Source organism: Ovis canadensis, chromosome 2, assembly GCF_042477335.2.
Source record: "Ovis canadensis isolate MfBH-ARS-UI-01 breed Bighorn chromosome 2, ARS-UI_OviCan_v2, whole genome shotgun sequence".
In the NCBI taxonomy this organism is placed as follows: Eukaryota; Metazoa; Chordata; class Mammalia; order Artiodactyla; family Bovidae; genus Ovis; species Ovis canadensis.
In genome coordinates, this window is record NC_091246.1 from 102,612,094 (window position 1) to 102,626,515 (window position 14,422).

Here is a 14,422-nt window from a genome sequence, read left to right on the forward strand (position 1 = left end):
AATCTAAAAAATCATCCCAAAATAAATATCAGTTCAGTTCAGTTGCTCAGTCATGTCTGACTCTTTGCAACCCCATGAATCACAGCACGCCAGGCCTCCCTGTCCATCACCAACTCCACATAACAATTATCTATATCCTATGATTCAACTATACAAAATATATGGATATAAAGACAGATTAGAAAAACAGTTTTGTGTGACTAGGGAACATGGAATCTTTTCCCTTTACTATGATAATGCTGTTTTAAACCTCCTGAAGAAGCCCCAGGTAACAGGTACATGTGCCCTTGGTGAGACAGGAGAATCACCAGTCTGAGAAAAAGGAACCACAGTGGGATCTCCCCAGAAGAAGACAGGAAGTCCAGCAGTGTCAACTGAAATGACAGGGAGAGAGAGCAGAGGTGACACACAACACACCTCAGCTGGCGGGACAAGACAGTGCTTCTAGCTGGGTAGCTAGCTGTGCTCCCCTTCCAAACCTTAAGTTACCAGATTTGCCCTTAGTGATTTCCTAGGTGAGGGGAAGACATCTCTTCATTAGCTAATTTGTAGACTGTTGTACTTATTTATTACTCTAAGCAATTTATTTTCAAAAAAAAAAAGGACAGAGGACAAGACAGGATGCTCATCACCAAAGAAAAAAATTTTGAATCCATGTTTAAATCCAGTTACCTTATGCAATCGAAGGTACACATGAGCCGAAGAGAGTTTGTCCACATGAAACCTACAAAGAATGAAAACCACTTTTAGCAAGAGGTATAAGATACCCATCTCCTCATGCCACCTGCATTGAAAGCCCTCCAGGCCAAAAATATGAATTCAGTTGCCTACTGCATGCTGAGTACCATGGTGAGCAGAAAACACAGCCAACCACCTCTGAAGGGCTCACTTTCAACTGGGAGAGGTGAGAAAAACATGGAGAGTTCTGCAGCTGTGCAAGACTAAGTGCCAAGATGAGTACAGGAGGTGACGAACATTAAATGCCCAGGAAGTGTGATTTTTCAAGTGAGAAAGAGCTATCAGTGACCCAAGGATTCACTGGTGAACTGAGATTTGGAGGGTCCCAGGCTGAAGCATGGGATGTATACAAACATGGGAAAGGAATTTTAGGAGGGAAGAGAAGGGAATGAAAGAAGTCATCAAGACTCCAGGGCTGCAAACCTGGGAAACCTGCAGGACCACTGACAGACACATCTTACAGCTGGAGAGGGAGCCAGCTGGGAAAGATGATAGGTCTGGTTTGGGACATCCTGAGTTTCAAGCAATGGCAAAACAATCCAAAGAGAATGTCAATCAGACACAGAAGAGTCAAGTAAGGACTGAAGCAGTAAGTGGACCACCTCCCATTAGGGGTCAGACTAGCAATTCATCCAGCAACTATACTCCAGTAAAAATTAATTAAAAAAAATTAATTTTAAAAGAAAAAACAAAACCAAAAAAACTCCCAAACCCAATTCATTTAGCCTTACATCTAACAATGACACTAATACTCAATTCCTGGGAAAGCATGGTGATTGCCCTTTATGATGTTGTCCTAAAAATATCAGAAAGCCCTCTTACTCCCAAAGTCCTGCATTTACCTTTCATTAAGGCTCTATCATTCATTAATTTAATTAAATCTTTAAAAAATGTCCTTTTTCCACCTAACCCAACATTTGGGGATTTTAAGTTATTCACCTTTAGAAATCACCAAATGAGGTGGATCTTTCTTCCCAACACCCAAAGATGACTTCAGAATGCTAGCAAACAATGGTAACACACAGCTGTCACTCCTGATTCTGTTAACTTCAGCCTTCTCTTCCTTAGTCCTTTCAAGACTGAAGAATGTTCAATAAAATTTTAAGGGAACAACATCACAGCCCATTAGGCATTTCTCTAGATATTTTATTAGCATTAAAGGATTTTTTAGAACTGAAAATGGTTACATATTTATACCCAGTCCAAGATGTAGACAGTGTGATTCTATATAAAGGTCAAGATTATGCTGTTTGTAATGCCCTCTTTAAAAAGGTTGAGCATCTTGCTAGTGACTTTGAACACAAAAAAGTTTTACACATTTTCTGGCAGTCTATGATGACTCTAGGTTTTACTCCTCACAAATACTGACAGCCAGAAATGAACATGACATCTTGGTTTATTTTTCTTCCTCAGGTTCATTTACCATTTGCATTCTCTTGTAAGAGATTCCTACTGATTTTCTTCTGCTCGGCACTGTCCAGCCAGAAAACAAGCTTCTTGGAAATCTAGAAATTATATCTCACTACCCTGTTTGAGGATATTAGAAAAATACCCCATTCATAAGCAAGCTCAATTGAGAAAACTTCTCCCATTCCAATTTAAAGTTCTCTATTTACAACAACTCTTTTCTACCTACCCATAGTAGCTTGACTGTATTCTCACTTCCCTTACAGGTCCCTGATGTGGAATTTTGTCAACAGAAATACATATACAGTTCAACATACATATATACTGGGTTCATACACAGGCAGTCGAAGTGCTAACACACACACAGGAATACCACTGCTGATCTGCATGAACTTCAGGCTTACAGGCACACCTCTACAAAGGGCAGGGGAAATGTACAGATATTCCGGGCTTTGGCTGAAGTGTAAAACAAACAAAAAAGTCAGCTCTGTAAACCAGCTGGAGCAAGCCTGCTTAACAAACGTCCCAAATGCTCACTCCAAGTTTAAATTATGCCCACTAGTTCCCTGGTTCTCTCTCTTCCGGTTACTTTCCTCTCCCTGCTTAATCACTATTACCCTTCACTGAATACAGAGACTAGAAACTTGAATGTATGAGCATCCCTGACCTGACACTGTAAAGATGCAGAGCACCCAAAGCTGGGTAATTTTACTTCTTCAAGTGGGCTCTCTAGATAGATTACTCATTAGGGAGTCTGGAGGCAGACTCCCTAATGAGTAAACGCAGAAAACGCATTTTCCTTTTGTTTAAAAAGGTGCAGGTTTGATTCCTGGTTGGGGAGCTGAGATCCCACATGCCTCACAGCCAAAAAAAACCACAAACATAAAACAGAAGCCATATTTCAACAAATTCAATAAAGACTTTAAAAAATGAGTTTAGTTCCATTCTCATTTAATCCTAGAAAAATTCTTTGCTTCCAAGCACTGCAGGAGGTTTCCTAGTATAAACTCAGATGTTGACATTCCCAGAGGTTCAGTTCCAGAGTCTACGTCAAGGTGACCCAGGTTGAAAATCTGCCCTGGAATGCAGATCAACTCATTCATTTTTTGCATGCCTCGGAATGTTTCCAGGATTAATGGTTTATGAACCGGAACAGGTCTTGAAATTTAGGGCCATGCCAGTTCACATCAGACCTCAAATAGCTTCTGGAAGTACTAGTCGATCACTTCCAACAAGACATTAAATCTCAAGAGTGTTGAAATGGGTATCAGGCATCTGTAAATAGCAGTTCAGTAAGTGCACTCCAGGAGATGTAGGCTGAATGTTGGAAATTTCTCTTCCACTTACTTTTTTCTTTTAATGTCAGGTAAAAGGCTGTTGTGAATTGCCTTTCATAGTGCATCTGAATATGGAATCATTTCTCCGCAGGTATGTCTGCCCCAAACCTTACAGCAGGTAACTACATAACATACATAATCATTCTTATCTCTTGCATGACAGATCTGGAGATCTCTGGGGCTTTAGTGAGGTGGTCTCAGCCACCTACTCTGAGGAGACACACAGGCTGTAAAAGCAAGCCTATGTTCTGAAGACCTTTGCAGTCAGGCCTGAGGTCCATCTCTGAGACCTCCTTCCCAGTTAACGTGGTACTTATAAGTGAAGGGAGCTGGTGGTCAGCTTTTTACCACCAAACAGTCATAAACAAATGGCAAACCATGAGTTGCAGTTTTAATCACAGGAGCCAGGTGGTTGGCCAAGTCTCAGAAAGTAAATAACGATCTGTAAACAGCAGAATCAAAATTTTTTACCTACCAAATATCTTCAGGCCAGCCATACTTTATCAGATCTTCATCTGGAGAGACAGAAGAGAACAAAGAAAAGGAAACAAATAAGCAACAAGATATACTGTTCAGCACAGAGAAATACAGCTGTAATAACTTTAAATTTTATTACTTTGTAAGAACTTTAAATGGAGTACAATCTATAAAAATACCTAATCACTAAGTTGTACATATGAAACTAATATTTATTTTTAAAATTTTAATTCAGTTTTAAAATTATTCTTTGGTTCTTTTTTTTTGGCTATGCCGTACAGCTTTCAGGATCTTAGTTCCCCAACCAGTGACTGAACCCAGGCTCTGGCAATGAAAGTGCTGAGTCCTAACCCTGGACTGCCAGGGAATTCCCTAAAGTAATATTTTAAATCAACTATACTTCAATAAAAAATAAATAATTTTTAAATAAAACAAAAACTGTTCAAAAAAACTTTTTTACATTTTCCATTATCAAAGGCTTTTTGAATTACTCTTTTCTTCATTAAGAGAGAGAAAAAGTTTTGTGGAAAAGACTGGTATTTTTTCCCTTCCCAACTTACAGTAAACTTTAGCATATTTCATTTAAACTTCTTTTTTTAAAAAACACTTTTAACAGTTTTTACAATTGAACAATTATAATCATGATGTATTTGTTCAAAAGATGAAGTGAACAAAGGCGAAGTATTTGTTTAAGTTGTATGCCTTTTTTTTTTTTTTTTTAAATTTTAGCCACACCACATGGCTTCTGGGATCTCAGTTCCCCTACCAGGGATTGAACCCTGGGCTATGGCAGTTAAAGTGCAGAGACCTAACCAATGGACTGTCAGGGAATTCCCATGTGTGTACATTTTAATATATACCTCCAATGAATCATATCAGTAATTAGTAACTGTTTAATACAGAAGCATTACTTGGTATTGATATTAGATAAAAAGATTTTTAAAAAGGGTAAACAAAGTGATTCACATATGAAGACTTAAAATGTACTCAAGTATAATCTATCTAACTTGAATGAGGTATTTATTGTCCAGAAAAGCAAAAGGATGATAGAGTCCCCTCTCTGATGAGGGCACTTTAAGCAAATGCATACACCTTGAGTTTTCTGAAGAGTTTTCTATAAGTGCAAGTAAAAAGCTGAGCAAACCTCCAACAAGTAATCAGAAAGATGAGAAAAAGGAAATTATAAAAACTTCTTTTCATTTGGGCAATGTCTGGCTCCCTGGTGACACCTGCTGGCGTCACATCAGAAAGCTTTTTTAGTGAAAGTAAACTGTCCAACTTAAAATTCCTTTTTGTTCCGTTCAGTCCTTTGTCAGAAGTCATCAAGACTATTAGAAGTAAATGTGATGTGCTAGGCACAGTAGAGAACATAGCACCTGAAAAACGTAATACCATTTTAACAGCAGACTAGGAGAGTGGATGACTCTAAAAGTACCTGGGGAAAAAATGTTCTACACAACAGATGTTTTTTCCTACATATACTTTAACAACAGTGAACCACCACACCAGTGGGGTCTGGGTAGAATCTAAATTTATATCCAGAGGCGTAAACTCTGTATCTAGATTTATATCTATAGAAAGAAATTCCTACAACTGAAGTTTAAAGGATTCCACAATCTAGCCAGTCCACTTTAACCCACTCCTCCAAGAAGCCTTCTTGGCTCTCCCTAATCACATTTACTCTCTGTATGTCTGCTATTAATATTATCTCATTTTGCATTGCTTTTGTTTAACAGACTTTATTTTTCAGAGCAGTTTTAGGTTCGGAGAAAAACTGACCCCTACTCTGGTCCCATCACTTCACGGCAAACAGATGGGAAAAAGGTGGAAACAGTAACAGATGTTATTTTCTTGGGCTCCAAAATCACTGTGGACAGTGACTGCCATCATGAAATTAAAAGATGCTTGCTCCTTGGAAGAAAAGCTATTACAAACTTAGCATATTAAAAAGCAGACACATCGCTTTGCCAACAAAGGTCTGTATAATCAAAGCTAGGGTTTTTCCAGTAGTCACATACGGATGTGAGAGTTGGACCATAAATGCTGAGTGCCAAAGAATCAATGCTTTACAACTGTGGTACTGGAGAAGACTCTTGTAGAGTCCCTTGGACTGCAAGGAGATCAAACCAGTCAATTCTAAAGGAAATCAACCCTGAATAATCACTGGAAGGACAGATGCTGAAGCTGAAGCTCCAATACTGTGGCCACCTGATGTGAAGAGTCAATTTATTAGAAAAGACCCTGATGCTGGGAAAGCTTGAGGGCAGGAGGAGAAGAGGGCCAACAGAGGATGAGATGGTTGGATGGCATCACCGACTCAAGGAACATGAGTTTCAGCAAACTCCAGGAGACATAACTGTACATTATTGCTCAGCGTAATACAGGGAGGTATCAGTAGCATCCTCAGTTACGTTCATCAAGAGGATGCTATGAGAAAATTTACCCAGGACATTCATGGATTACAAGGAGAAATAGAAAACTCAAGTTTTAATACACTGCACACACTTCTCCATTAAGTCACACCCAGAATCAATGGCATAAATTCATTATAAGGAAAAAACTGTTTAAAAATGAGCTATGCTATATGGTTTTTTCTCTTGGCTAGGATGTGATAGTCTTGCTTATACTGAGTCTGCTTATAATTATAGCAGGGTTCAAAACGGTTGTATAGATCTGATTTATAATTATATTGTTATATAACTATCATATTTATAATGTTATATACATTTTATGTGATAGATGTGTCTGTGTGTGTATGTATATATATAAAGATATAGACATATGTGTGACAGTGGTCAAGAAAGCTTCAAAACACTGTCCACATTTCAACTCAAAAAGAACCATCTTCTGCCTCAAAAAAACCAAGATATGTTTCTCAAATGAGGTAAAAATGTACAGAAAAGGATCTTTGCAAAAGTCTAAGCCACAGATTATTTTTATCTGATGAAAACCAGCAAAGGTTAACTTCTGATTCCCATCACCCCTAAATCAAATGGTACCACAAAACTATGTAAGTTCCTAATCAGCAACAAATGGTCTAATTCTCTCAATTATCACTGGATACAATACATTATAAGAAAATTAATCATTTGGAATTCCTTCTAATGGGTTATAGTCATTAACTGAAAACCCATCCAAGAAACCATGGACAGAAAAGGCAACTGACACTTACCTGCTGAAAATTTCAAAATCAAATGCTTTTGAAAACTTACTTTCATATTTATCCTTTCCCATGTAAATAGTGTAAGCAGATGAGTTAACTAAGACAAAACAAAAATAAGACATAGTTAGATAACATCATTACAGACACACCTATTTGGTGGGAAAAACAAGGGAGAAATGCTTATGACGGGTTGGCAAAACATGGCTGGTAGGCCAAATCCAGCCTTGTTTTTGGACAGCCCTTCAGCTTAGAATGATTCTTACATTTTTAAAGGGTTGAAAGAAGCAAAATGAAGAAGAATAAGCTAGAGAGACCTTATGTGGCTTACAAAGTCTAAAATACTGACCATTTGTAAAACGTTGACCAACCCTCTTAAAAACGGCTACTTTCCTACTTTCTCAGGGAGATAGCACAACACAATTCCAGGTCCATCATCTACTTTTGCCTTCTTCAATATATATATATATATTCCCCCCCCCCAAAAAAAACACCCAAACTCATCACCTCAACCATTTAAAAATAGGTTCCTATACCTAGGTAAGGTTTATCTTCCATGATTTGATTTAGTTGCATTCCAGGGGTGCTGCAAATCATACCTGGCTCCCTACCACATTCAGGGGAAACATGGTTCTCAAGCTTCTTCTCATCAGTGACACTGAACCCTGTTTATAGAATCACCTAATTCTGCCCCAGCTCCACTTAAGACCAACCAAATTCAAATCTCTGGGGATTGGGTTTTTTTTTTAAAGATCTCTTTCAATAGCGATTTCTAATGTGAAGTTGGTGTGAGGAACTCCTACCCTAAATCAAATTGAATATTCCGGGTATGGCTCACCTTAGAAATGATATTGGCTTTCCTGAGCTAGCGTGTTTTGCCGTGCGAATCCTCCATCTGCAATCAGTTAGGTTTTGTCATTGAAATCGTAACTGGGTCCTGAGTTTTTGAGCTAGTCTACCAAAATCTGTTAGACCCCATTTGGATCTAGACTTCTGAATTAACAGCCACTGGGTCTCTGACTACAAAGCCTGGCTGACATGTGTTAAGGTTGGGCTAGGCAGTCTGCTGGCTGTCGCTCCAGAGCTGGAACTACTCTATTAAGTGGAGCTCTGAACTCCTTCATTTGTAGATTGGTAAACTCAGGGTTCCCTGTAATTTCCAAATGACAAGCTCCTTAAATGATTAAGCACAGTTGCCCTTCCTGGGAACAGAAGACTCCCAATTCCTTCAGTGAGTAGTTATGATGACTACCATCCATAATTACTTGGAAGTAGTTGGGAGGAGTTTGAAAGGAGAGAATGTTTGTATTGACTATTTGACAGAGATCTGTCTATAGTTAAGTATTGTATTATCCTGATAAGCCCTTTGCACAGCATTGGACAAATACCAACTGCAGGAATACAACTAAAAAGTGTTTCAGATGTTCACTTGGGGCGCTACTGTATTTGTACACCCTTTTGATCCTATAATGTCACCATTAGGAGTACATACCCTACTAACTAACATTTCACCAAGCAATGAAGCTCTTCATACAAACTGAACAGGAGTTAATTAAGACCAGAGAACACACAGACAAAAGGCCATGGATCCATTAAAAAGAAAGAGTAGGTGAATAACTAGCAGCACAGTATTTCTGTTATCTACAAACAGTAAGATTCAATATGTAAAAAAAATAATAATTGTACATATAAACATGCTTACATATGTTTCTAATACACACACCCATTTTCTTTATACTATGGAAGGATATATATATGTATATTTAACTGTTAACAGTGACCTTACCTACTTGCTTACAAAATATATAGATGGTTTTTGTAATCAGAAAAAATGTGGTTTTTTTTTTGTTTTTTTTAAATGATTGAAGTACACAAAGCTGTCTCTGCAGGGCAAGCTAGCTAAGCTCCTGCCAAGAGAATGACAGATGATGGATGGCGGACCTATAAAATGAGGTGGTTAATAACATAACTGCTACAACCCCAAACTGAGGGGCATTCTACAGAATAATTTTTCAACAGACAGTGTCATGAGAGAAAAAGACTGAGCAATTGCTCTGACCAGAAGACTCCAGAGAGCAATGAATGACAACAGAATGCAACAATTGATTTGCAGGTTTCTTTTGTGATAAATTCAGAGGACTCTGATGAAAACTGGATAAAAGTTGCTGACTAGGTAATAGTATCATTGCAATGTTAATTTCCTAATTTGGATAGTGAACAATGCCTTCTGATAACAGAATATCCTTGATTTTAAGAAAAATACCCTGAGGTATTTAAGGGTAAGACAAAACTTCCAGATGGTTCAGGGAGAAAAAAAAAACCTGTGAGTGTGTTTGTGTGTGTGCAGAGAGAGAGTGGGGCAAGGGGAGATGGAAAACGTGGAAAAAGCAGAATGGGGAAAAGGAGGTAAGGCATGTTTGGTAAAATGTTAGGATTTGGGGAATCTGAGAGAAGGCTTTAAAGGAAATCTTTTAATAGTCCTGTAACTTTTCCAAAAGACTGAAATGTCAAAATAGAAAATAAAATTTAAAAAAAAAGGAGCATGACTTCTGAGTCAGAAGTCTCAATTAAGCTCTCCTCCGTGGCTTCCCTGATAGCTCAGTTGGTAAAGAATCCACCTGTAATGCAGGAGACCCTGGTTCAATTCCTGGGTTGGGAAGACCCACTGGAAAAGGGATAGGCTACCAGTATTCTTGGGTTTCCCTTGTGGCTCAGCTGGTAAAGAATCCGCTTGCAATGTAGGAGACCTGGGTTCAATCCCTGGGTTGGGAAGATCCCCCTGAAGAAGGGAAAGGCTACCCATGCCAGTATTCTGGCCTGGAGAATTTCATGAGCTGTATAGTCCACGGGGTCACAAAGAGCAGCCACGACTGAACGACTTTCCCTTTCCATGTTAGAGGGATAAAGGGAGAGTAAACTGAATTATTCTAGTTACTCTTGCAACTCTTATCCAAATAATGTGATGAGTATGAGAACTAGTTGTCTTGAAGACTCCTGACTCAGGTATAGCAATCAACTCAACTTTTGAGGCATTGTGATAATTTCATAATTACAGAACCATCTATATTGAGATGGACACTGGTAAAAGATACTAAAAACATAAGTGAACTTAACGTGCTTAATGCACTAATGTGCAGGAACCCATAAATCAGAGCATCTTGAATTTCACACTGAAAATACAGCAAGGTTAATGTTTCCTTAATCTATTATGGGAGCATGAAAGAATAAGCAGATTTTAATCAGAGATACTAATTTTAAAAGAGAAGGCAAAAATTTTCTATTGTGATTTCCAGCTCATTTTTTTAAAGGGTTTTTTGGTTTTGTGTTTTTTTTTTTTTTTTTTGCAGTAAACCATCAGTTGGTTGAAAAGCTTGGCTATCTATCTATATGAAGTCATTTCCTGAAGATTCTGTATGTTCAAATTGTTTTCCGTACTGGAATATGTAAAAAAATTCACTACTATATTACTCTGCAATTTTAAAAGCTGCACAATTGTAGATTTATTAGAATTAAGAGGCCAAATATTTTTCCGACAGGAAGCAGTTCTGATGCCGCAATGTAAGCCAGTGAGGAAAAAATGACCCACAAATCAACTGAATCCCTCTGCTCTATTAGGGGCATCTCCGTGAATATGACTGGCACTCAAAGAATTTAGAATCGCTTTAAGGAGAATAACGTAGCCTATATAAAATACATTTAGTACCTATATGCCCTGCCTCGGGCTTCCCACATGGCTCAGTAAAGAACCTGCCTGCCAATGCAGGAGACACTGACCCCTGGGTCAGTGAAGATCCCCTGGAGAAGGAAATGGCAACTGACCCCAGTATTCTTGCCTGGGAAGAAGAGCCTGGTGGGCTACAGTCCACAGAGTCTCAAAGAGTCTGACATGAGTTAGCAACTAAAGCAGGACAACAACATGCCCTGCCTATATTTGTCATTCCATTGTTGGACTTGTATGGATAACTATGTTGTCAAGGACTCTCCTGAGTGGAGAAGCTACAAAAAGATGCTTCTGTTATATTATGACAGAGGGGCAGAACAGGACAGACAGCAGATAAACATGCAATTAGGAGCTTAGAATGATTTTTCAGGCTCGTTTGAATTTTGTTTCTAGTAATTTTAATAATATGGATAAGAAAAAACTAAGCCCACAGAAACAGAGAAATGGCTTACAGCACACTGTGGAAGCCTAAACCATTGAGAAAAATGAGATGTGACAGTGTGATGGAGTAGCAGAGGAGGGCTCTGAGTTACAACTTTCCTGGGCTTCAACTTTCTCATCTCTAAAGAGCAAGTGCCACCCTGTTCAAACCCACATAACCACTATTATTGGTTTCATTTAAATCTCACCTTTAACAAGTAGGCAGAGAGTAGCAATAGAATAGAGTGTGCTAGAAGTCAAAAAATAGCATTCGTTTATTCAGTAAGTATTTACTGAGTTCCTATTAAGAGTCAGGCACTATGCTAGCGGATCAAGGAGAGCCTGTACCTGCCCTCAATGGGCTTACACTCTATCTCAAGCAGACAAAAGTTTAACATCAAATGATATGTGCAATGCTGAACATATATATTGTGTTAAGGGGATTCCCCCAAGAGATATACCTAAGCAATCCTGGGGTGGGAACAAGGAAAGAAAAAAGGCATTTGTAAAAGATAGGCGAGGGCCGTCTCTGGGGAGGAGCAGCTAACTGGGGGGTTCATTTAAGGCAAAGAGAAAAATATAAGTAGAGAAACGAAGACACTGCAGTTCCTGGGGACTAAACACACCCTTTTCTTGCCTGCCAAAGACAAATGAGAAACTATCATGTCACTTTTCAAAATCTGGGACATTAACTCTGCCCAGTGAGTGTATGTCTCGCCACTCCAGAGTCTTTCGGTAGCATCCAAACCCAATAACCCTTTCCTGGAAGGGTAAGGCGCACTTTCTGTAAGGCAGAGTTGTTGGCAGGTGTCTCCTTTCTTACCAGAGAGCAGCAAGATTAAATGTTACGGGGGTGGGTGGGGAAGAGAAGACTTCACGATGTAGTGTGAATAAGTCCACAAACTGCCTGATTCCAGGTAGCGACAGGTCTTTCTAATTGAGGGAAAAGAAGACCGACCGGAGGCAAAGAGAGCACTGGGGATGGTCCCTCTACGCTCCCCTCTCCCCAAACCAGGCACTGACGAGCAGGCACACTGGGAGGACTTGGACGGACACGGTGGAGAGACCATCAGGACGAAGGAAGAGGCACCCACTGCCGAGAAGGCACTTAAGGACCAGGCTAGCGGTGGCCTCGAGGTCTCGGCTTCGGAGCCCCACAGTCAACATAGGGACCCGGAAGGTCTCGGCGACCACTCACCGCTACTACTGGTGAAGTAGAACACCATGATCCCAGCGGCGGTGGGACAACTACAGCGCCCAGCAGCAGTACTCAAACCTGGAAGCTCAGGATACCGGAAGCGCGGAGGCCGCGTTCCCCGGAACTGCTCACGCACTTCCGGCTGACGTCGGGTAGCATCATAACGCCTGTCGCCAGCGCCATTTTCAATTCTGCTGAGGAGGCGGTGTCGGCGCGCTTGGAGCTCATTTGGGGGTCAAAGGAGAGAGGATGGAGGCCGGAGGATTTAGTGGGTGGAAAACGATGCGGGGAACTATCTTAAGAGAAAAATGCCACAGCCTGGCTTTATTTTTAGAACCTCCACCCTGTGGGCTATCAAGTTGGTTTCATTTGCCGCTTTTCACTCGCATCTGGGCTCCCTGAAAGTAGAAACCTTGTGCCTTCTTCACGGCTACGCTTTCACTGAACTAATCACGGTGCTTGGAACTTAGTATGCTGCTGCTGCTGCTGCTGCTAAGTCGCTTCAGTCGTGTCCGACTGTGTGCGACCCCATAGACAGCAGCCCACCAGGCTCCGCCGTCCCTGGGATTCTCCAGGCAAGAACACTGGAGTGGGTTGCCATTTCCTTCTCCAGTGCATGAAAGTGAAAAGTGAAAGTGAAGTCACTCAGTGGTGTCCGACTCTTTGTGACCCCATGGACTGCAGCCTACCAGGCTCCTCTGTCCATGGGATTTTCCAAGCGAGAGTACTGCAGTGGGGTGCCATCGCCTTCTCCGGAGCTTAGTCTAGAAGCTCATTAAAATTTGAATGAACCTAAATTCCTCCACTATTCTCATTCTAGCTCCATCACTTGTTGGGCACTTTCGGTTGCTGCACTTCGCAGCAAAATGAGGATGAATGGAGCGGTTAATTCACAGGTTATTTTGCCAAGGTTAAGTAAATTAATAGGTGTAAAAGGTTTAGGACGTGGTGAACAATCTAGAATTAAAGTTAGTTTCACCGGAGGCAGTATGCCTCTCTGCGTTTGGGCTCGTACTGTTCTACCTTTAAATCCAAGATCTGCCATCTGTTACCTACGAGGCTGAGGGAACCTCAAATCTTCCGGCTGTAAAGTGGGAATGATCTGACTCAGTTCCCAACAGCACTTCGCTTTAACCTGATTATTTATATTATCTTATTATGTGAAGTTAAGCGCATCACTGAACTAAATTTTTTTAGAACTAAGAAATGTGCCCAGAGAGTGTACTAGGAGCTGGTACATAAACATAACAGTAGCTAATAACAAACGAGAGCTTTAGGAACTTTTGGGCTTTCCAAAGGAAGAATATACATTGTCCTATGAATAGTAATTGTTTTCAGGCCCTCAGTTTTATTCTCTATACAATGGGAACGATGGTACATATCCCACAGACTGTGGTGAATGAAATAAAACACTAAAACGTGCATGAATACCTGGCACGTAGATGTTACTGGCGTGATTTAATTTATTTAACTTGAAAAAAAATTTTTTAATTGCTTCCCCTAACATCACTAGGAAAAAAAAAGTAACCGTAGCTCAGTCGGTAAAGAATCTGCCTGCAATGAAGGAGACCTGGGTTGGGTTCCTGGGTCGGGAAGATCCCCTGGAGAAGGAAATGACAAGCCACTCCAGTATTCTTGCCTGGAGAATCCCATGGACAGAGGAGCCTGGCAGGCTACAGTCCATCGGGTCGCAAGAGTCGGATACGACTTAGCGACTGATCACCAACATTATAGCTCCAAATGGGAAAAGTAACTTGAGAATCTTAGGCTGCTATTAAAAAAAAAAATCTTAACAGCAAATGACTTCAGAATATATCGAGTACCAGAGAACGCCTTCATTCTGCGGAAAACTACAACTCCCAGAATGCACCTAGGTAAGGCCTCAAGAAAGGAGCCCGGCGCTGCCGCAAGGGGTTCTGGAAGACGTGGTTTCCACCAGGGGAGAAGTTTCAGCCTTGCAAGGG

General features: G+C 40.3%; 1 protein-coding gene across 1 annotated transcript in view; it reads right to left on the reverse strand.

Annotated features, from left to right (window-relative positions):
- Positions 1–12,588, reverse strand: part of CCDC25 (coiled-coil domain containing 25) — a 33,562-nt gene extending 20,974 nt beyond the window's left edge. Inside the window, exons 1-4 of the mRNA XM_069576692.1 lie at positions 12,459–12,588; positions 7,172–7,219; positions 3,958–3,997; positions 673–724 (exon numbers count right to left, since the gene is read on the reverse strand). Coding sequence (XP_069432793.1) covers positions 673–724; positions 3,958–3,997; positions 7,172–7,219; positions 12,459–12,486 — 168 coding nt within the window. The 5' untranslated portion in view covers positions 12,487–12,588. The remainder of the gene's footprint in view (positions 1–672; positions 725–3,957; positions 3,998–7,171; positions 7,220–12,458) is intronic.
- Positions 12,589–14,422: the final 1,834 nt, after the last annotated feature.